This window comes from Neolamprologus multifasciatus, chromosome 12 (genome assembly GCF_963576455.1).
Source record: "Neolamprologus multifasciatus chromosome 12, fNeoMul1.2, whole genome shotgun sequence".
NCBI classification, from domain to species: Eukaryota; Metazoa; Chordata; class Actinopteri; order Cichliformes; family Cichlidae; genus Neolamprologus; species Neolamprologus multifasciatus.
The window spans coordinates 26,455,877-26,479,213 of NC_140450.1; the positions used below are offsets into that span (position 1 = coordinate 26,455,877).

Genomic DNA, 23,337 nt, shown 5'->3' on the forward strand with positions numbered 1-23,337 from the left:
GCAATCGCATGGCAGGATGCTGTAAACGGACAAACTTCAGTCACTAGAACAACTGAGATAATCTATCCTCAATACAAGGTTAGCCATTAATATACTGCTGCATGGGCTGGGCTGTAGTTACATCATAAGGTTTTAAAAACTGAACTTTAAAATGAATATCGGTAATAAAAACCCAAAGAGGCCGACAGTGATCACTGACCGTTTTTAGGAGATTAAATGGAACAAGATACAAAACATTAAAATATGTTAAAAACACATCAGCCTTAATTAACGCAGAGAAGTTTGGACCCGGAAGCAGGATTCATTACGTCATCACTTAAAGACCGGATTGCTATTTAAAGGCAACAACATTTAAAGGTGGGTGAATTTAATAACAAAAAATTGGGGGTTATGAAGCTAAAGGATGACCGATATAGGATTTTTTTTAAGGTGCATACAAATATTTGGTGATTTTAAAATCCAATATACTGATAGATGCTGATCCTTTTTTCTTTCAGACAGCCTTCCTTGGTTGTTGTGTTGCCAAAGGGGTAGGGCTCTGCGATATGACCAAACTCGTATATCCCGATATAAGACATCTATCGTCCCGATAACTAAATAAATCACAAAAATTTAACATTGTCTGTAAGTTCTGTGAATCTCGGGCAGCTGGACTTGTGTGAAGTATTTCCAGCTGGGCGTCGTGTACCTGGAGTCGAGTGTTTTAACCGATGCATGAAACTATACAATTTTAGACATAAGTTGTAACGGCCGCCATTTTCTTTGTGAGTATTTATTACACAGCGTGCTGCGGGGAAAAGCCTGTTCTAACGTTTGAGTCTAAGGTTTACTTTTTAGCACCTGACGGCTCTTTTTTGCTTCTCATCCGTAAACAGTCTGCATACTCTTTCACGTGGTTCAGTTTATTTTGAAAAGTCTCAACAGGATCTTGAGCTTTATTGTGAAAGGTTTATGTGGAAAATAAACAAGCGGACACGCAATGGTTTTACCGTCGTTGTTGCTAACGACAACGCATAAAAACAGTCGCTTGTCCGTCCGTAGTGTGGTTATATTAAATATAAGAGAAAGAGAGAACTTTAAGAAATTAATATAGCCACTACAGTGACCATAAAAACGATGAAAAGATGTTGCTGTAAACAGTTTATTTTGCGACACCACAAACGATAGTGTAAAATGAAACGATAGATGTTTTTATGTTATATCGAACAGCCCTACAAAGGGGAGTGCCCTCTGGTGGACAAACTATGCAACTTCATCACTCAAAATATGGCTGAAGGGTGTTTCTCCCATCTCTTCATTGATTTTTTAAATTTTCGTTCATTAGCTGTTATAAATACTGATATTGATAGATTAGCCAATAACTAATATCGGCCAATAATACTGCCCCACCATGTCTGTATGGTATGCAAGTATTTAAAGAGACAGTCTACCACCTTGATGATCTGGCCTTCCTTGAACGGCAGCTCCTCATCAGCAGCGTCGGGGTTAGGAGACATGGACAGGGGGTCATAGTCAAAGAGAGCCACAAACACACGGGTCATCTCCTCCGGCTCGGACTCCTCGTAGTAATCCGGGGAGCGCCGTCCCCGCCCGTGCCTGCGCCCACCATAGCCGTCTGAAACATAGAGGAGGCCTCTGCTGCTACTACCAGCCTTATACAGCCACGTTGGCTGTAGAGGCAATGAGAGCAGAAGATGTCTCTTTGTTAGAGCTGACAGGGGAGCGGGCGATGAGATGCATGTGTGAAAAAGGAGCCAGGGGTTTAATGCGATAAATACAATTTTACCTTGGTTATACTATTAACTTGGAAAACAATCAGGCCCTTTTTTTTTTAAACGAAACGATTGAAACACACCGGGGTTCTTTGTTCACACATCTCTGCTTGCTGGCGTGTCAGTTACCAAACGTCACACAACAACACAACACAGGCAGGAAACACGTGTCAGGCAGTTTTGGGAGGGTGCAAGGGAAGCTGAACAACCATACACACCAGGAGGACACAAGTAACACTGCACTGTTGCTCATTGCTGTTTCACTGCCTTATCTCGCAGAGGCTGATTAGCATGCATGCTTTCACGAATTCAGACACAATGAGGAGGGCGTTCCCAAAACAACACAGGTGTAATGTCATGCTCTGAGGCCAGATCTGGAAACAATGTGCAGAGGAAAAGGGCAAAGGAGGCACGTTCACATGGGTGATAACACATCAAATGCCCCAGCAGCTCCTGGCAGCATAGATATCAGGGACAGTGAGGGGGAAAGGATGAACCTGATATCAGTTCCTCATGCTTCTCATGGATCACCATGTTAAATGTTACAATGGCAGATTGTAAGTCTAAAAAAATGGCTCGGAGATATTGCAACAACTTCCCGCTTAGCAACTGAAATATGCCATTTGGGTGGTGTAAAATGTGCTTCAACAGTCGGAAGTAATGAATGTGCACCTGAGTGATACCGACAAAGCAGGAATGCAATAATTCATCCAGTAGTGTGTCCGTCTTTCTCACTGTACTGTAAACAGCTCATGCAAAAACGAACAAAAGGGGCTACAGTCTCATAAAGGCAGGGAGAGGGAAAAGAGGAGGTCGAGGAAAGAATAAGGTGGGAGGGGAAGGAAAAGAAAAAGGCATTGCTAAGTTGCAGCAGGTTGGAGAGTGGGCTGGACATGGAAGGTAGATGGGAAGACAGGATAGGTGGGTTGGGGTTTCTTGGGGTTTAAGGCATTAGGAGTACATACAGGGAAGGGATTTTCATTCTCCAGCAACAGGAAAAAGTGGCCAGTCTTGTCTTCCCCCGTCAGCTTTTTTCAGCTAAGCTAAACTAAACCAAACAAAGCGGCTGTCCAGCACAGAACAAAGACCACCGCGACATCACTGCATGTGTTCAAACAACAGCGCTTGGGCTTTTCTGGCATGGTCAAGGTGAATTGTCATCTTGGAGAGAAGCTGTACCACATACCATATTGATCCTCTGAGGACATAGATCGCCATATCCTGCGCCGAGCTACACTGCCATAGTAAACATCCTCCTTGACGGGTGAGAGGTTCCCCTCACTCCCCTCACTGTTACTGTCCATGGTGATCTCTACAGAAGACACCAATCACAACGGTCAGAGATCCCCCCTCACACACACTCTGCTCTACCCCATGGCCCATTCACTCATGCTGAGACAGTAGGATGATGAGGTTACCCTGAGGTGGGGGTGGGTGGGTGGGGTTAGGGTGCACAAGGCAACAGGTTTTCACTCTGGAGTCACTGGATGTAAAACAGCAATGCTTGCACTGTTTGCGAGGAGGTCGGATTGGCTTGGTAATGGAAACATGTTAACCCACGGTAAACACTGGGACAGTGGGGGCGTGTCTGAGGTGAACTTTCCTGCAAAACTGCATGTGAACATTTGGCAAATCCAGCTCATGAGGATGGACAGCTACAGGGTGTGCAAACACCACCACCCCCCTCAAAAAACAAAACAAAAAAACAAAACAAAAAAAAACCACGGGGGGACTACGTGGTTGTTTAAGCTCTATGGGAGAGATGTACAGCTCGGCTCATATGGGTAAGACATGGTATAAATCACAAGCACAAACATCAGTGGCCCTGCAGGTGGAGATCCTCATGTGGTGACCTCACTAACCAATGGATGGGATAGGTCGTCGCTGAGGAGGGGTGCCGATGTGAACCGGCCTCCTCCCTGAATGGTCCAGACGATCGGCGCTTCCATGTGACGGCGAGTTCCCAATGATCTTAGGAGTGAAAAACAACAGAGAAGAAGTTAGCACCGCGATTCACCTACAACCTGCAGGCAAGTAAACATTTAAAATAATATTTCAAAAAGAAATCCCACAATCCTGTTAAAACAACTAAAAACAAAAACATAAGAGCAAATGATGTGGTTTCCATTTGTCCTTAGGAAGGCAAAATAATAGAAAAAATAATAATAATGGTAAAGAAACCGAACAAACCATCAAAAGAAAAGTAAATCAAATCAACCCCCAACACAACAACATGGACAGGGGTTCGGGAAAGGTCAGATGTTAAGCTAAAGACCATTTGTTTGTTTTGTTTTGTTCTGTGCATGTCAGCACCTTGATGAGAAAAGGAAGCAAATGATGGCACAAAGAGACAGAAATCATGGTGTAAGAACAGAGAGAGAGAGAGTGGGAAGAGAACGAGTATGAGCTTTGGGAAGCTGTGGTCAAATAGCAAAAGATACTAACACCTTTAGCCTGTGGCTTCGGATCACATCAGCTGAAACGACGTGAAAAGTCGTGATGAAGAAGAATTTTAAGACAGAGATGAAGGCTTAAATCCCAATCCCAACAGGCTAAAAGTCTTGAATTGGCCTCCTTTTTTGTATGTGAAGTGATGGAAAGCAGAAGATGGCTGGACCTCTAGAGGGTGAGACATGGAGAGCAACGTATGAAGTCTGCAGCTGGCAGAGAGAAGAAGGCACAGGCAGGGGGAGAGCAGAGGAGCAGCATGTCCCCATGCACTGCACAGAGACTTTCCTTTACATGGAGCCTTTCCCCTCAAAGACATGAGAAGTCAAAACTTTGTTAAATGGCCTTTAGGTAATTTGAAAGTTCTACTTTATAAAATCCACCGAACACTAGAAATACAAGCAAAGTAATTCACACAAAATAAAACATCAAATGAGACCAACCATGACCATGTGATAAACTGTCAAGAATGGAGGAAAACAGAAAGTCAAACGAAATAAAGGGGGGGGTCTCTTAAAAAGAAAACAAAAACAAAAAAAAACAAACACACAACATTAAGAAAACAGAATGGCTGCAGCTTGCTGATGGAAAGTACATCAGAAAGTCTGAATCACACACCAGCGCCTGGTCCCGGTTGAGCCTGGACAAAGACTGGGCCCTAGCCTCCCTGTGGGGGCTGTAATAGACCCTGTCCAGCTCGTTCAGCCTGCCCTCGCTCAGGGCCCCTTCCCTGGAGTAGTTTCGTGGCCCAGCATCCCGACCGGGCCCAAAGAGCTCCCTGTTCCTAAAATCACCCGTGTGTACCGACTTGGCCGCGATCACTGGGACATCGGAGAACTCCTCCTCCACGCTGCACTGCCGCGTGAGAGTCCTTTTCCGGCCCATGGCCAGCGCCCGCCTCTCTACGGGGCCTTCACAGTGAATAATGCGCACAGGTCCTCGCATGGGGCTCCCGTGAGTGTAGTACCCTCGATGGCCCCGCCCTAGAGAGCCTTCTTCTTCACTGCCGCAGTCTAAACCGCTGTCAGGGCTCTTGGTGTTCTGGCGGTTGGGTCGTCCCAAGCTGCGGTCGTCGGCGCTGTAGCAGTACCGGCTGTCGGTGAAGCGAGGGGAAGAGCGTTGGCGTTGCAAGCGGGTGCTCTTGCTGGGGGTGAGATGGTTGCGCACGTGAGCGTCTTGGGGGTACATCCTCCGCTGAGTGTGCGGCGTCCCCGGTCGCCCCCCGTCTTCGAAGGACAGACGCTGACCCATGCTGTCCACGCTGTCCGACTCTTCCTCGGCCACCTCGGGGATGCTGTGGAGACGCTTGCTGCGGAGCGACTTCTGCTTCACCACCTCCCTCTGGAGGTCCCAGCAGTCTCTTTCCTCAGCTAAGTCCTGACGCTTGTAATATGCCTTCAGTCGCGACCGAGGTTGGGGTTAGGAGGGGGGTTCAACGTCCCACAATTTCACAGTTCAGTTCGAGTCAGTTCAAGTAAACGGTTCAGTTTATATTTTTGCGAGGGAGGGGGGGGTTTGTAAAGTTTTTCGAAGGTTTTAGAACAGGCAGGAAACAACACAGTGTGTGAATAGAACAAATGGGGGGGAAAGACAAAATAAAGACAGAATTAGTTATTTGTGGCTATGTGGTAAGACATGCAGTCTCATTCCGTGAGGAGGAAATGGCATGCTCTGAACAGGAATCTGTCACAGCTTTAAGGTGGAGCGGTAAATCGTAAAAAGTGGACACAGAGTTTACACATGGAAAACATTTAAACGAAAGAAAGTACTGGACGATGTGAGTGTTACAGGTGAGGGTGGTGGGAACATTTATAAGGATGAAATGAGCAGATGAAGTTTTTAAAAAGCAAAAAAAAAAAAGAACAAAACAAAAGAACAATGCCAAGCTGAGTGGACGCACTCCTCCTGCGTATTCACATCGCTTTACAACATCTAAACGTTTAAAGAGAATAAAAAATGTGCAGCAGAGATTTACACATAGATGTGATGACAAAAAGGAGATGAAGAACTGGTGCACAGACAGAGTTAATACACCAGTATATACCCCTCATTAACACCTCATTGATCTACAGGTTTTACTGGACAAAATCAGCTGTATGCTAACCGAACCTGTAGTGATTTTCTGCGATAATACAAAGAAAAGATCAGCCAATACAGTACAGGTAGCTCTCGCTCTTATAATAATGCTTTTCTTTCATGATATCAAGTTGTCTTCCACACATCCCCGCTGACAGACCAAATGAAGACGGGATCATGTGCCGACAATGTTAACAATAACATTCAAATTAAACATTAGGACATGACAGACATAAACAAAAGTGGATATTTCCATTTAAGTACTCACTTAAATGAGATTCCCATGTGCACTTGATATGCCATGACCCTTTGATACAGTACAGTATATTAATAGTTGCATTTCAAGTTCACAGTCTTAACATTTTGACTTTCAACACTTGTAAAACTAGTCTACAGTAAATCAAGCATCCAAATGCAATGCAAATAAAAGTAAACACTGTATTTTTTTTATTTCTTTTTTTTGGGGGGGGGGGGGGGGGGGGGGATTTGTTTACACCCTTCCCTTCTCACATGCATCTTGTACAGCTTATGTATACACAGCCACATGATCAGCCTGGGAAGAGTAAAGCAGAGCTGGAGGGGCAGGGGTGGAGGAGCAGGTAGGGTGGGGAGGCTGATTCGGCTAACGCAGCTAACAGGCACGGGAGATTAGTCAGGCAAAGCCACGACGGGCCTGGTTGTAGAGCTTGTGAAAGATAGCGGGTATCTCCAGAGGTGGCAGAGCCCTTCTTCCCTATATCTTTATTTCTCCCCACCTTCCTGTGTCCTCCCTCCAGGCCACTGTAGAGTGAAGGCGTGCAGGTAAATATGTACCTTGAGAGTGTTGTGAGAGTTGATGCTGCGTCTGCGGCCTTCCTCCAGCTGCATCTCAGAGTAAAGATCCTCCTCGTCCTCCTCCAGGATGTCAGACAGGTCAGATCCTCGGCTGCTCTCTGTGTAGTACTCCTCACTGTGGCTGTAGTGGTGATGATGGTGCTAAGGGAAGTAAGTAAGTTTGGTAAGTAATAAAAGCTCTGAATTCAGGTCTTTTATTTTCAGCAACTGTGTGATGCTGTCAACCTGAAACCTGCTGAATCTGTCCCTTTAAGAGTTAAGGAAGTTCTGAATGCAAGATGTATCTTATAAAGTGTCCAAATTATAAGCCTACTATACAGATTATAATACACACATTAAGATGGGACTCGTTTGATTTCAGACTGATTTGATTTGATCCAGCAAACCAATTCTCCTGACACGCTGAGCACAGCTTGTGTTTTCTGTAAAGTACCTGTCTGCCTAACTCGGAGCCTCTGAGGAATTCATCCACCGAGGCGCCTCTCCTCCTGGCGTGAGGCGAGTCGTAGCCATCCTCCTCCTCATCAGAGTTGACAGGATGCAAAACATTACCTCGCTCACTGAAGATATTCCTTTTCTCGACCTGACAGGGGAAAAGTCAAACTTTTAGATGGAAAAAGGAGAGAAGAATAACCGCGAGGATGAGAAAGACAAACAAGTTGCTTACTATCTTACTATATTTTCACAAATCTAATGATTTTCTCCAAAGCACTGCTTGTTTACAAAGCAGCCTAAAAGATATTACCATTAGCTTTTTGGCTGAGAGCTCTCTCATCACATGCTGTGAAAAGGTTTAAGAGTGAAATCCTCACACACCCGGTTACCCTCAGCAAACACTCTCTGGGCAGCTTCCCTGGCCATGGCCTTGGCGATGGTGTTGGGGATGGGGACTCCCTGAGGCTGCGGCAGGATCCTCTGAGGAGAGGGAGATCGCTGTGGCTGGAAGGGCGGTGGCTCCAGGTTGGGACCTCGCATGGGAGGCAGCGGAGACGGGGAGCGTTCCCAGGGCTGGGCTGGCCGCAGGCCCACCTCATGCTCTTTGGTTTCTGGCTCTCTGGCACTTACTAATGGTTTGGATTTGGGCATGGAGTTGCGGTGAAAATGAGGCTGCGGATAGGGAGGAGGGGGGCGGATGGGCTGCGAATGAGGCTGTGCGTGGGGCAGCGTGTGGGGCTGGGGTCGAGGCAGAGGCTGCACCTGGGGCTGAGGGTGGTTCAGGGGGTACGTCGATGGATAAGGAGGGTGGGTTTGTGAGTGAACTGGGTGGGGTGTGGGATGGGAAGGTGCAGTGGTTCTGTGGGAAAGGCGTGGAGAGCCCAAGAGATTGTGCGGTATGATGGCCACAGGCGAGTCCTGGGACTCTCCTTGTGTTGATAACGTCCTTACAATGACTTCCCTCGCCTCCAGACCCTGAATCCTGGTTAAGTCCACAGTCACATAGTCTGCTGTGGGGTACAAGACCTCTGCTATCTGCATTTACAAAGAAACCAGAGTCTTTACCAAAGGGCAATTCAGAATGTCCTCATACAAACATACATGTATCAATATGCATTTGTAGCTTTTACATCTTGGCTGTCGTAAAATATAACTTCTACAAGACAGTTACCATAATTTTAAAAACTCACTACAGGCAGATTTGAAGCCTTACAGCCACAGCACCATTTTTAAACTTCACACTCACTTCACACCTCTCAGGGAACGGTCAAATACTTAATAAATAAAGCATATATCTGGCATTAACATTGAACATTAAAGACTTTCTCCAGGAGATGGCAATAGAGTGCTACTGAGAAGTTACAACTCGGGAAGGCAGAGGCTACCCATTTTAAGATCTGCAGTGTAAGACTAAAAAAAAAATAATAATAATAATAGTTTTTGTTTGTTACCTTTTGTCCCTTTGTGCACACGGCGTAGCCTATCACACTGGCTCCGTTGGAGGTTCCTGAAGGCGTCAGGGGCGGCGGCTTCCATCTCACTTGCAGGACTCCGGGTGTTTGACCACACTGGACCTGCACCTCCTGGGGAGGGAGAGGGGGGCCTGCGGAGAACAGTGCACATTTATCAGACAAGGAGAGAGGAAATAAAGACAGACTGCCTGTTCCTGCCGTCCCTGCCTGTTTGATCAAAAATGAATGAGCTGACCTTTGTACTGTGGACCGCTGGCGTTCAATATCCACTTCACTGTGGGATGGAATAAGCATGTTCTCAATCTGGAGGATTTGTAGTACACGTCTCGAATTTAAAACCTATTTCACTAAGATGAATACCTGGTATATCATATGATAACATCAGTCGGGGATGGCTGAATAGCAGTATTTACCAGTAGGATGATTTTTCTTTCTATCTATAAACAGGTTTATGTTGGGACACTGGTTGAAAACTCCAAGTCTGCCAACATTGGCTATATGTATAGCAATATCATGGTCTTGCTGACAATATTCTTCCGAGCATCAAAAAAAACCCAGTTTGCTATTTTCTCAATCTGTCCATCCTGCATGCATACTAAACAACATGCCCATCTGTGCAGCGTCGCCGTTCACCTGCAGCCACACAGCGAGCAAGAGGGAGTCACAGTCAGTCAGCAGAATCTCCGAGCCGTGACGCGCAGCTGCGCGAGCGTCCAGGAATCTACATCAGAGCAATCTTAATCACATTTCTAAGACTGACTGTTGGGAAAAAACGCAGTCTCTGAATAGCAGCAGTAACTGTTTGGAGATTTCATTTCCTCTTGTCATTTTTAAACAGCCCCTGTCACAAACAACGCGCTCTCCTCCGAGAGCCGAAACGAGTGTTTAAATGAATATCTCAGTGGAGCCACTTTCATTAGTAGTGGACACAAACGACAGACGCTGATTTCCAGGGAGCGAACTGGTAGCCGCTCTGTGCGACTAATATTAAAAATGCATCACTAAGCACTAATGAAGCAACTTGTTTGAAGAACACACGCTGAGTGCAGAAGCCTAATATAGCACTTCCAGATACTGCCGTCGTCACTGACAGCGGCTGTCTGCCACCACTATTCAGACAATTTTAGACGCCTCTAATTAACATATTCAATAGATGGATCGTTTAATGAACTCTCAGCATGCGGGCTCGTCAGCTGCCAACACAAAATGTCAATTCAAACTTCAGCCTCGATCTCCGTCTTTCCCCCCTTTCTCTCTCTCTTTTTTCACTTCTTGACGTCATAACTCTGTCATCTCCCGTTTGGCTCCACTTTTCTCAGTGACTGCCATAATAATTGGAAGTGTCTCCTTCCATGGTAAATGAAAGGTGTCACACATTAAACATCCCTCCGAGTGCATATAAAAAGCAATAATATGAACCATATTCAATCTATAGGCAACAACAGGCTGACTAGTTTAACCATGGCTTTTCTCGCTTGACAGCAGGGCCGTGAGACCCAAGTTAACACTGGCAACAGTCAAGCAACAAAGAGCCTCCTGGGAGAAGAAATCCCAGAGATGCATGCTTAATATTTACACCCTTGTTTTCAGAATACTTCTTAAGCGGGTTTTCACGTTACAGCTTTATCAGAACGTCTTTTTTCTTGTTTGTTCGTGTTTCTACCTTTTACGTCTTATCACAAAAGCACACACACAGATCCTCGAGGGCAATATAAAGGTAGCTGGGGAAAAATCACAATGACTAAAATGTTTGTAAGTGTAATGACCTTGATGTGTGTGCCCGATTAAACACAATGACTGGTACCTCAGATGGAAATTTTTCAGGCTTTTATTTATTGTGAAATCAAAGCTTTTTATGCAGAACAAAGTCTATAAGAGCACTGTTCAGACTGGGATAAAAAGAAGGCCGTGTTAGCCTTTTATCCAAAGCATTTTGTACCTGCCTTGGTGCATTTGCAAACAACAAGACTTTGCTTCACACCGAGTGTCTGATTAACCTTAATTTTGCATGCAGCAGGCAGTTGTTTGCAGTTTGTATTGGCACCAAACAGCAGATAAGGTTAAGGACTAAGTGAGATATAGGAAGGGAAGCATGTTGTTACATATTTTTCTCAGACTTTGCTGAGTCTGTTGGATGTGTAAACATTCAACATTCACCTCAACAACTTTATACTGCCCCCAAGTGGGAAAAAGAAAAAAAAAGATAGACAAGCCAAGGCAAAATGTATTTTAAGCACAACACAAACCTTCAGCAGTAGTAATAGTATTATGTGTCTAAAGCCACACCACCAAGGATTTTGTGAGGCTTTACTTCAGTAAGATGGACTGATCAACCAACCAACCAACCAACCAACCAAGAGACTGACATTGATATCTCTAGTCATGCTAGCATGGCTACAAATATCCCAGCATTTCTAGCCACGGCCATGCAACCATGCACCATGCAGAGGAAAATTCCTCCACTGCTGTGATTCACAAAACCAATTATTTCTGCACTGGAGTGACTTACGTTTTAAGGACTGACCTGCAGGCTGAGTGCAGAATTCCACAGAGATTTCCCTCTTTTCCCTTTGATCCACTGGAAGCTGCCAAGGCACCTGATGTGGCTGTGCGACAACCTTCACCTTGTAAACTGTCATCGGCTTCAAGTTGAAAAACTTGTACTTATAGCCCCCGGCCTTGACCATGTCATACTCTGCACCGTTGAGGAAGATGGTGTGACTGTAGTTGCTGTTGCTGGGCATCCAAGACAGCTCAGCAGAGACCTGCGTGATGCTGTCCACCCGCAGGTAGTAAGGTGCCACCACCACGTCCTTACCCACGAGAAGAGTGCACCGAAGTTCGTCTGACGGGCCCCTGTCAGTGATGCTCTGCACTGAGATGCGGTAGGTGTTTGTGGCCAGATTGAGCTTTTCAATAAGAGACTTTGTCCTGCCCCCGTAGGGGACACTCATACGAACCTCCTTATCCACCAAGACATTGTAGCCACTAATGGAGCCCCAACCCGGTGGGAACACCGGAGGATCCCAGCCAATAATCACACTTTTGGCCAGTTGCTTAATCAGGTTGATGCGGCGGGGATAAGGCACAATGTCTTCACCGACCTCGTCAATGCTGACATCCAAGGTTCCCGTGCCATTGGTGGAGGAGCCCAAGAGGTCCATGCCCAAGCTGCTGGTGCTTAGACAGTCTAATTTACTGTCAGACAGCAGGCTGCTTATGCCTGTTCCTGTGCCGACCCCAGGTCTTTGAGGCCTCAGGCTACTGTGGTTGAGGTAGCCAGGTTCTTTAGTTAATATGTCCCTGTGCTGGACAGAGGGCGCCTCCTCATCTTGGATAAAATCTACAAAATTGGATGGGACGAGTCCTCTCTGTCCATCCAGCAGCTCTCCTGAGGACACAAAAAGGATGCAGCTGGTACTTTGGTGACGTGGTAAAGTGCAAGATGTGATAAAAAAATAAATACATTTTTTAAAAAAAGGCCTGACCTTCATAAAAGCCATCCTCGTCCATTGTTCCGTAAATGTAAAGGTACTTCCCAGCCACCAGGGGGAGCTCTGCCTCAGGATGCTCATTGGGTCCATCATAAGGATTGTAACTACAGTAAAAAGAAAACAAATTAATTAACTTCCAAAGTGCACACTTTTTTGTTGCAATTATTCTCCATTTGGGTTTGTTTTATATCAAACACCACAAACATAATATGTATGTCGAGGAAAAACGATTTGCCGAGCGTTGCTTTGAAAATACAACGTTTTTTTTTCTGTTCTATTATATTTGGCTGTTTGCAAATATGAGAGGGTTGAAGAGAGTGTGGGTTGAAAGCTTTGGCCCTGTTTCACAAATCTGTGTGCTTGAGGATTCCAATTATTTTCTGTGCTGACAGGTTATTTTCTTTAGCAGCAGAAACACTGAGTCACATTTAAGACCACAGCGCTGCGAGAGAAAGCAAATAACAGAGCAAGATTTTCAGTTCAGTGCGAGAGATTTTCCACCACCTCTGTTTTAAATGATCACAATGATTTCACTTTGGTTTAGGGGTAGGGGTGTAACGTAAGCACAAAGCCCTGTAGGTTTGAAATGATAAACTCATGAGGATCAAACCTTTTCCAATTATTTATTTTACAAATACAGCAGTGGTTGAAAAAGTAATTGTGTGTTTTGTGTGCATACCTGTAGCGAGCAACACACAGACGGACCTTCCCTGTGAACCGTGGTTTGGATCTGGTGGTGGAGCTGAGATCTTTGTCCATCTGGAGAAGGAAGCATTCACAGATTTTCACAGTTTCAACATCGAATGCTTCTTAATGTTTGCACATTCCCTTTGGTTCAATGTTTTAGCTTGTGTCAACTAAATATATTTGATCAATCCCAAATAATCTGCATGAGTAACACCGAGAAGCCTCCTGGATTCCCGCTGTGTGGATTTTCTCGCATTCAGCCCAAAGACATTATTTAGATTAAAATGAATCAGCATTTTCCCAAATGTGCCGTCTACGTAAGGGATCACAGAGGCATGAGCGAGGGAATGGATCTAATACTGGTGAGTTCAGCTTAAAAAAATGATAATAAAAAGCTTTTTCACAGAAACTATTAGAGCTCCACTGACCTGAGTGACAACAGAAATGCTTTTGGGTAAATACGTGGAGCAAACGATTGAAATTATTGGGAATTCTCCCACGTTGTGTCTCAACGGTGTCGTTTGGGATTTTTAGACCATCTTTCCGCAGTTTATTAGATTCCATTTGTTTGAGATGTATCGAATCGATCTGATTTCGGACGTGTAAAAAGAGAGTACAAATGGACACTATAATATACCTCAGAGAGTAAAGCCCGCGCTGGACTGCTGGCTCGACCGCGAGTGAGGAATGTTGGCTTGACAGAGAGGAGCTCGGGCTTGTCTCCGCTGACTTGGAGTGGTCGAATGAACTCCGATATCAAAGATCTGCTTGTTGGGGCCTCATTGCCTGTGGAACAAAAGCAACATAGCTCCACACATCACAATATAACAGAACTAATATCAAAGTCCGAATTTTCATCTTGTATTTGATTGCATGCTGTCCTTTAAAAAGGTTCTGCCATTTAACTCAATTTGATTTCATGAATTATTTGTTAAGCAGGGTGATTGATGTGGCTCTATCAGAGTACTTGTTTGCTTTGGTTTTATTTGTCCATCACTTCTTTGGTGAATCTCATTCACCTTTTTCATCAATTACTGAATTAGCTCTGTCTGTATTTATAGTCCTGTGCTTCTCCTTGTTGTCTGTGTGATCATCTGCGTGTACTCTGTGTTCCCCGGCTGTTCCATCCTGGCTCTTAGTTTTTTTTGGATCACTTTATATCATTAATCTGTGGACTGTGTGCTTGTTTCTGCCTGAACTCTGCTGTTCCTATCTTCTTCCTTTTGGTTTGATTTGACTTATTCTTAGTTCTTCAACCTAACAGCATCCATGTGTTCTGTGATCTCTGTGTGGATAACCTGAATTTAGTACAAACTGAAGAAAAGTGGCCCAATGGATACTGATTTTTAGGGGTGACAAAGGAAAGTGACATCCAGAATGAGATGCAGTCAGCGCTGACATCATGCATCTCCACTGCTCGGCTCACTGTTACATCACAGGCACTGTTGCACAGTGTGCCTGCCAGTGTCTGTCCTTATCTTGGGTGAGGTCAAGCCAGGTCCTGAATCAACTGCTCCTGTTTTTCAGCCTGTTCCTGAGAGTGGTGTTGCTCCTTGAGTCACTTGCTAAAGTTTGAACTGTTTCTGTGTCAGGCAACTATTCCTGAGTCTGAGTCAGCTGACACATAACCAATTACTAAGACTGCCCCAGAGTCGGCTGCACTTTTCCAGCCAAACTCGGCTAAAGTCTTAATGGGCAGTACAGAGACTTGATTGATACTCAGACAATAAATTAAACTCCTGGCTCGACTAAAGTAAGAAGATATTTTTACTCCACCTGCGACTCCTGAGTCGACTTACGCCACACCTGCCCAAAAGCCTAACCAGCACTGATGACCTACAACCAGTTCCTGAGTCATTCTACTTGCTGGCTCCCAGTGGCTACAGTGGAAGGATAGATGATATCTATTAACTCCCACCCTGAGGAAAACTGGTCTGCTGGAGTACCAAGATTCAGCCCCCTTGAGTGTCCCGCATCATTCCCTGAACTTACTCAGTTTCCCCACCTTTCATGGTGGTATCCTCCACCACAAAGAGGGATTCTGTCCTCAACACTGTCCTTTCCCACAAATAGATCCCGCCTTCACCGGCACTCCTTCCTGTCTGCTCAGCACCTGTGCTGCCCTCCTTAGTAACACAGCCACTTTGCTATCCCACCTGTTCTTCACCCACCACGCGTTACTTTACTTTTGTCTTTGGGTCCTTTAAATGTAATTTTTAAAATAGCACATAACTTTATTTTGTAAATGTGCAAAATTACATAGCAACAACAACCTAAACAACACGTTGTGCTGTAATTAGTGAGTAACTTTTGCATTGATTTAAAAAGTTTTACATACTAGAGGCCATTTAAACAGATTACAGGTGACACAGCTGTCTTTGACTTAATATTTCTAAACGTTTAGTTAATTTGACTTTTTATGAGGGAAGTCATAAAAACTACTACTACTAATAGTTCCTATAAGACTGGAACGATACATCTTAATTAACTGTACACTTGAATACAGGTGATCTACAGTACCGGCGTAACATTCATCTGCTGAAAGCATGAGCTTTAATGCTAACAAATGGCCTTTACCTTTCTCTGTGGGGGCAGCCAGTCCATTAAGGAGCTGTGACAGGGATTTGTTCGGAGACCCAGGAGATTCACACACAGTTAAGGGTTCAGTGCTGAGGATATCAAACTTCCCAGCCTGGAGCCGAAACTTCTCCAGCTCTTTAGACAGGAGGTTGAACTGCTCACTCTGAGTCCGACATTTCTCCTCCAGCTCGCGGACTTTGGCCTGATGGCGGGGAGGGAGGAGATACATTGAGACAGAAGCGAGAGACAGAGGAGGAGAGAAAAAAGGATGGGAAAGGGAGAAAGACGGAATGGAGACAAAGAAAATAAAAATAAAAAATCATGATAAAGACACAAAAAGAGTTCACGCTAAAACAGGTGACACATTGTTGAACTGTCTATACGTGAACAAGAAAACAGACATTTACTGTAGGACTAATAACACTGATCAGTCATTACAAAGAAAAGAAACCTTGAAATGACTTCTTGACCACTACTGACGGTACATCATACAAATCGCATGCACAACTATCCTACAGTTTATAATAACAGTACTCCAAATAAAACTTATTTCAAAGCATACCCAAACTGTCTTAAAGGATGAGGATGATGATATTATATGTTTTTTGTTATTGTCGTGTAAGACCTTAAAAAGACCAAAAACAGGAAGCCTTAAGCAAATTGAGGCAAACAGTGTTGAAAGCACACTGCAGCAGAGGGCAACGTGTTTCTCAAACTGTGATGAGCATGAGTAGTGCGGTTTATTTTAAGTCTATCCCACACACTCCACACCATCCAGGGAGTATGCACTGGTGCTCTACTACTAACTGGGTCTGTATTTATCCGAAGATGAGAATAACCACCATAAAATGCACTATTTACTTCAGTTTGCATAATCTCTGCTGGAAATGCAGAATAGCCCTTTTTTGTATATTTGTCTTTTGTATTTGTCACTTACATTTTTTCAGATCATAAAACAAATTTCAATATTAAATCGAATACTAAAGATGACGCCAGTGAATACAAAATGCAGTTTTTAAATGATGATTTTGATTTATCAAGGGAAAAAAAGCTATCCAAACCTACCTGGCCCTGCGTGAATAAAGCAATTTCCCCTCTTGTTAAATCATGAATAAACTTTGATTAACCACATTTATTTGGTACGCTGATTTTAGCTTAGGTCTGATTACTGCCAGACCTGCTGAAACAAGAAATCACTTAAATACAGCTTGTCTGAAAAAGCAAAATAGGCTCAAAGAGCTCAAAACGTCAATCTGAAAAAACCAGCCGAGAAACAAAGTCGTTGACATCTATCGGTCAGGAAATGGTTACAAAGACAGTGAACCACAGTGAGAGCTATTATCTCCAAAGGGAGGAGATATGGCTTGAATAGTGGTGAATTTATCAAAATGACTCCAGAAGCGCATCAATAGTGGTCACAAAAAACCCAGAAGAACATCTAAAAGACTGCAGGCCTCACAGTTAAGGTCAGAGTTTATGAATCAACAATAAGAAAGAGAGTGGGCAAAAATGGCACCCATGAGAGAGTCCAAGGAAAAATCCACCACTGACACAAAGGCTTGTCTCACATTTGCTGAAAGACATTTTGATGATCGCTTTTGGGAAAAATTCTGTGGACTGATGACACAAAAGCTGAACGTTTTGGTAGGTTTTTTTCTTTTTTTCCTGGTGTGAAAGCAACACAGCATTCCACAAACATGGTGGTGGCAGAGTGATCATGTATGTGATCAAGAACATTTGGATTGTGCAACCGGACAGCGGTCCAAAAAGATCGGCAAGTCCAACTCTGAATGGCTCAAAAACACAAAACAAAAAGCAAAATGAGCCGAGTTAAGATTCAGATTGAGTTCCTTTGGCATGACCTTAAACATGCTGATTATGCTTCAAAACCCTCCAACGTGTCTGAATTAAAACAATTATGAGAAGAAGAGTGGGTCAAAATTCCTCCACAGTGAAAGATTCACTGCCAGTCGTCACAAAAAGCTTGATTGCAGTTCACAACCAGTTATTAGATTTAGGACACAATTAATTTTTTCACACATGGACCGCTAAGTTTGGATAACCTTTTTCCCTTAATAAATGAAATCATAATTGTATTTACTGGGATTATCATTGTGCTGTGTATTTAAGCTGAGTGCAACACAACATTGCAATTTCTTCACCACTGGATATGACTGGACTTGAGATGAGACCCACACACAAGGTACGGAGGTCTGCTTGCTGTTGGTACTGGTCTTTCTGTAAGATTTCAACAATAACAAACATTTTGCATAACATCATCCGTACATGTTGAGAGCAGGAAACATTATCACACAGACTAACACTGACAAACTGAACATGACCGCTTGGGCAGGTTCAATAGAAAATTCCAGGTGCTGCAGCATGGTTTCCCATGTAAAATGATGCAATGCATTAGCAATCACTTCTCGGTCCGAAACCGAGTGCAGTCTGAGAGGCTCTGGAAGATACTGAAGCGACCGTGGAATTATACAGCGCCGCCCAAAAACACAGTGATGCCCGCCGCATCAGTATTTCTGTTAAAACAGCGTTTCATGCAGGCAGGTTGCTGCTGGATATAACATGCTGCTGGCAGACTGACGACAAATATATTCCTGCATTTATGAAACAGAATTAGTAAATTAGGAGACACTAGTTTGAGCAGCATCATACAGTTAGTTGTATGGCAAGTAGATGGTTTTTAAAACACATGCTGCATAAACACACATGCAACGCTACAAAGGAAAAAGGATCACATTCATCACCGTCTGGTACTGTATCCTATACTAGAAATGCAGTTTGTTCTTTTTAAGCTACTACATATTATAATGAAGAGAGAATATTATACTTTGGAAAAACTTACTTATTTTAGCCTGAGAGTTTTGTTTGCTCACATGTAAACAGAATTTTAACATATCTGATGCGAATACATGTCGATACAAGTGATTTATATTGAATAAAAGTGTATTTTGTTACTTGGTTTTCTGATTCTTTTATCAATGTTTCTTTATGATCAGGCCAGAAAGACCTCCGTGTTATCTATTAGTCATGTTTCACCCTTTCAAAGAGTCCACTCGTGAGTCTTGCCTTGTGAAACGAGCTGAAAGGGCTGTATGAAAAGATCGATGTGAAAAATTGTACTGAAAAGCCAAAAGGCATGACCGCACGTTAAATCAGCTCATAACTGCATTGTTTTATGTTATATCTTTAGCCAGATAAATGTTGATCTTAATTCACAATGTGGTGTTACTTGGCCCCATGGGTCAAACTACGTACCGGGCTGCTGTATATCCCGCTAATGGCAAAGGCGTAAAATATATATACTTATATATATCAAGTAAATAAATAAAAGCAATTCTGAAATACCTGCATGCTGTCCAAGTGGTTCTGTATAAGCATAAACACACATCCATACAATGACAAGAGATGTAAGAAAGAAATAAAGCACAATTACACACATGTGATCATTCATACACATCTCTAAAATCACAATCTTTTCAACACACGCATACATATTGCCGTATTACAATGCCAATACAAAGACTAAATATAGATTTTTGCGTGCTTTATGGTTCATTTACCTGAAAAGCAACTCTCTATACCAAAAGTCATTTTAAAGATACTGTGAAAAAAAGCAGTATACTCTGGCCAAGATAGTTTTAAAACAATAAGACTTGAAAGAAACAAAAGAAACAAAAAAATTCAGGAAGTGAGGTCACGGAAAGCAGGAAACGGCTCGAGCAGCATACACAAAAACACACAGCAAAGCCCCCAAGACCCCCAGAGTCCAGACGCTCACCTCTAACAGATGGACAGCGCCCTCATGTTCCTTTTTAGCCTCAACCTGAGCCTGAGAAACACAAGGTGCAGTTCACTTACATTGCAGTTTATGCTGTGCTTTAGTTTCTGTTTAAAACACCGACGAGAGATCCTCACAAAGAGCATCTCTCAAAGGCATTCATTGGTGCGCGAGGTGAAAATGGTTGAAAAGACGGCGCGGACCCCCGTCCGCATTCACGTTTGCCAGCAGTCGCTTGATTCAATAAGATATCGCCGAATGCTTAAAGAATATCGCGTCTTTTCTCAAACCATTTTCGCCTCTCCGGTTTTATGTTTTGTTAAGCATGTTTGTCATTTATCATTCGGAGAGCTGTGCAACATGAAAGCATTACATGCATGCAAGAAACTGAATATAATCAAGCAACTGCAAGCCGAAGAGCACCTGCACAAGAGTCTCTAACTACCAGCCCAAGGATTAGATGCACACATAATTTTATTGCTTCTATTATGGTTTCCCTCAACACAGAAATCACAGTAAGGCTCCTCCTTCAGATATAACATCAGCTACAGAGGTGAAAGTGACATAAATGCTCCTGTGTTATCAACAACACAGGAGCAAAACAGAGTACACAGCTGTACATTTTTGCAAAGCTAACAGGAACTGCTGATTGTGGTTGGGGCACAGCCATTTTTAAGAGAAGACAACTTCCTGCATCATCTATGGGCAAAAAAACTAAGTTTGAGCCTGCCCATGTATCTGTAGTTAAAAAATACTGCAATGTTCACTCTTGCTGTGGCTGTTTTTCTTTTCGTTACACGATTCGTAAATGGCCGTTTCAGACAGTGAACATCTTGCCAGGGTGTTTGTTTGAATAGTTGTTTTTGGGCTACATCAAAAGGTCTAGATTTATGATCTGATTTTTTTATGCTAGTGCGCTCCAGAAAAATGGGAGTTTACATTCTAAAAGACAAGGAGTATACGGAAACACGGCATCGTACGCATCATTTTTCTTATGAAAACGAGAAACATCTGTTGAGAAAAAAAATAAATAAAGCGTTCCACATAAATACGAGAGCATCTGCGGGGCTTTACCATTTCATAAATCTACTTTGCAGGCAATTAATTTAGAACACAGAGAGCAGTGAGTGTCTGCAGGAAGATAAGGCAGTAATGAGCTTCTGTTAATGAGAGAAAAAAAACTGAGAACGACTGCCTGTGAAGGGCTGACTGTGAAGTCAGAACACTGCAGCAACAGCAACACGAGGGCGCTCGCAGTGTTGCCAGAGAAGGCATTGGTGACAATTCCTATCATGTTCACACTATCAGTAATCTCAGCCGTTGCTTTCACATTACAGTCAGCTTCAGTGCACAGTGGAGGAAGGCCAACCATCAAATGGCCAGCGAGAGCCCCCCCCCCCCTTTATTAAAGTGTGCCTCTAAAAAGTGTCGTGTCTACTTTGGATTCTAAAAGTCTGATTTGCTCGCTTGTGACAAACAAGAGTGCTCCAGAAATGCTCTGGGTTTGATAAACAGCTGCAGGACGGGGATGCGACGGAGACGCTCGTGCGAAACTAGTGCCGGTGCTGAAAATGGCGAGAAAAAGCGTAGAGAAAATCATGCACTCCTTAACTTCTGTTTCGTTTCTGTTGACTTTCACCTTTGTTGCGCTGTATGTTTCGCACGGGTGTTCAACAAAAAGCTCTTTCACCCATGACACAGGCCAAAAGCCGGGCAAACACAAAAGCCCATCCCCACTGGTGCTGGGAGTTCTCTTACCTTCTGGAGAATGTCAATCTCCTGCTGCTTTGCATTGAGTACAGCCAAGGCCTGCTCATGCTCCAACTCTAGCTGCTGCCTCCGCTCCGCAGCCTCTCGCATATGCTGTCCACAAGGGGTGTAGGGATGGAGAGCCGGAGGGGAAAATTGTGGAAGGAAGGGGGATAGGGATGGGGTGGGGGGCATAGAGAGGGCTGCTGTTAGTGGTACTAATACCCAAAGGCACGGAGCCAACACAAAATGCATCTGCAGACTTTAACTCCACATTCAGAAGTGTTACATGTGCACACATTACGCATACAGAGGCTGGTTAACAGTGTACTGACCTTTAAACCCTTAAAAAATCAAGAAAGACATAAACTATGCCACAGCAAATGCCACGTGAAGACATGTTTATGTCGAACGATTCGTGGGAAAGATCAGATCTCATCTTGCGCAAAGGTGCTTATGGATGAGGACTAGGGATGCTTTGGTGTGTGAACGAGAAACTTCCATCGGCAGTGAGGTTTGCTGCCCCCTTTAGGTAACACGAGACCTGTTTTGTCTCGGTTACTTTGAAAAGCTGTCCTCTGATCTCGTCTTTGCGTGATCAATGCGAGGTTTCGTGTTACGTGAAAAGGGTGAGCAAACTCTCTGACGTGCTCACTTGTCTGTGGTCATCCATAACAACAAAAGAAGCCATACAGTACGGGGGGGACTGAATGCTTGGCTCTTCCTAACACAGTGTGCCCGTGTCACATCACTGCTCCCACTACATGTGAATAGTTGCAGCGCTGTAAGGTGAAAGAAGCAAATGACATTTACATGCCAGTAAAAATCTAAGATAGGTAATGTCATCGGACGTGTAGGTGACATTATCATCTAGTCTTCCTCCCCCTCCCGTCATCGTAAAGCCAAACTCTTTGTCCCGCCTCATGCATAAATCACATTAAGCAGTGCTGTGGTCGTATAGCCACGTGACCATTCGTATGTCTGGCAGCCCGCGGATAAAGGGAGGGATAAGCACAGCCACTGAGGTTGACAGAAAGCATTCAGAATGGGCTTCTCCCCAAGAGATGGACATAGCAGTGATACCTTATAAATCTAGCAGGGGCAGAGGGGGCAAGGGGAAAGAAGGAAGGGACAGATCAAGTCGGGTAGGACAATGTGAAAAGGTGAAATAGGAAAGGGAAGAGCGCAGACTGTTCCGAGCTTCTACTCTTTCACAGCTCCTGGTCAGACCTCCCAACACGACACTGGAAGGCAACAGACATGTCGAGGCCATTAGACAGTATAGCGGAAAATAACCAGATGGAGGCAGTGTAGCACAGATAGGAGAAAGGGGTACTGGCAAAAGGGTTAGGCTCCATAAATGAAAAGGAATCCCAGGACAGATGAATTACTAGAAATGGAAATGCACACAGTACTGACAGACAGCGTCTGTTCTAGGAGCCAGCTTCCTCACCTTGAGCACCTGCTCTAGGTTCTCCAGTTTGGCTTGGAGCTGGTTCCTCTCCCACAGGGCTAAATCTCTCTCCTGTGTCACAGCACCAAGGGTCTCTTTGAGCTGGGCATACTCAGACTTCACCTGTGCACAAGGGAAAAGCAAGGTCCAGCGTTTTGATGAGTTGCATTACAGTATTCAATCGTCACTAATTTGTAGCATTTTTGGAACACAAAAATTGATTGATGTCCTTCTTATGTGATATGGGTAAATACCCTTTCAAGTTCCCTCACCTGCCCCTGTCCTCCTGCAGCCCTAAAGTCTAATGATGCAAACAATGGAGCATGATGGCTGTTCTAAAGTTGAAACTAGCAACTGAAAATTTGAATTGAGTTTGTACATGAGATAAGGAGGAGGGTAACTTCCCATACACCTTCATATGGTGACCTTAAGCCTGGACTTTTAGCAGACCAGATTTAAGGCACTTGTCCAGTGGCTTCACTTTTCAGATACAGAGGCTACATGAATCACGAGCCTATGAGTCTATGAGAGAAAATATCGA

The 23,337-nt window shown here is 44.0% G+C and overlaps 1 protein-coding gene across 5 annotated transcripts in view; it reads right to left on the minus strand.

Annotated features, from left to right (window-relative positions):
* The window catches only part of rimbp2b (RIMS binding protein 2b), a 108,381-nt gene that overhangs the window by 17,162 nt on the left and 67,882 nt on the right, over window positions 1–23,337 (minus strand). For 3 of the 5 annotated variants that reach the window (XM_085179156.1, XM_085179157.1, XM_085179159.1), the window contains 17 exons: window positions 22,797–22,919; window positions 21,353–21,457; window positions 19,595–19,645; window positions 19,162–19,182; window positions 15,796–16,000; window positions 13,856–14,004; window positions 13,211–13,290; window positions 12,526–12,635; window positions 11,547–12,428; window positions 9,017–9,168; window positions 7,947–8,600; window positions 7,564–7,713; window positions 7,110–7,271; window positions 4,839–5,615; window positions 3,635–3,743; window positions 2,959–3,084; window positions 1,434–1,615 (listed from right to left, as the gene is read on the minus strand). In XM_085179156.1, the coding sequence (XP_085035282.1) occupies window positions 1,434–1,615; window positions 2,959–3,084; window positions 3,635–3,743; window positions 4,839–5,615; window positions 7,110–7,271; window positions 7,564–7,713; window positions 7,947–8,600; window positions 9,017–9,168; window positions 11,547–12,428; window positions 12,526–12,635; window positions 13,211–13,290; window positions 13,856–14,004; window positions 15,796–16,000; window positions 19,162–19,182; window positions 19,595–19,645; window positions 21,353–21,457; window positions 22,797–22,919 (4,038 nt within the window). Of the gene's footprint in view, window positions 1–1,433; window positions 1,616–2,958; window positions 3,085–3,634; window positions 3,744–4,838; window positions 5,616–7,109; window positions 7,272–7,563; window positions 7,714–7,946; window positions 8,601–9,016; window positions 9,169–11,546; window positions 12,429–12,525; window positions 12,636–13,210; window positions 13,291–13,855; window positions 14,005–15,795; window positions 16,001–19,161; window positions 19,183–19,594; window positions 19,646–21,352; window positions 21,458–22,426; window positions 22,554–22,796; window positions 22,920–23,337 lie in introns of those variants that run through there. The other 2 variants (XM_085179160.1, XM_085179158.1) reach the window with 2 other exon arrangements.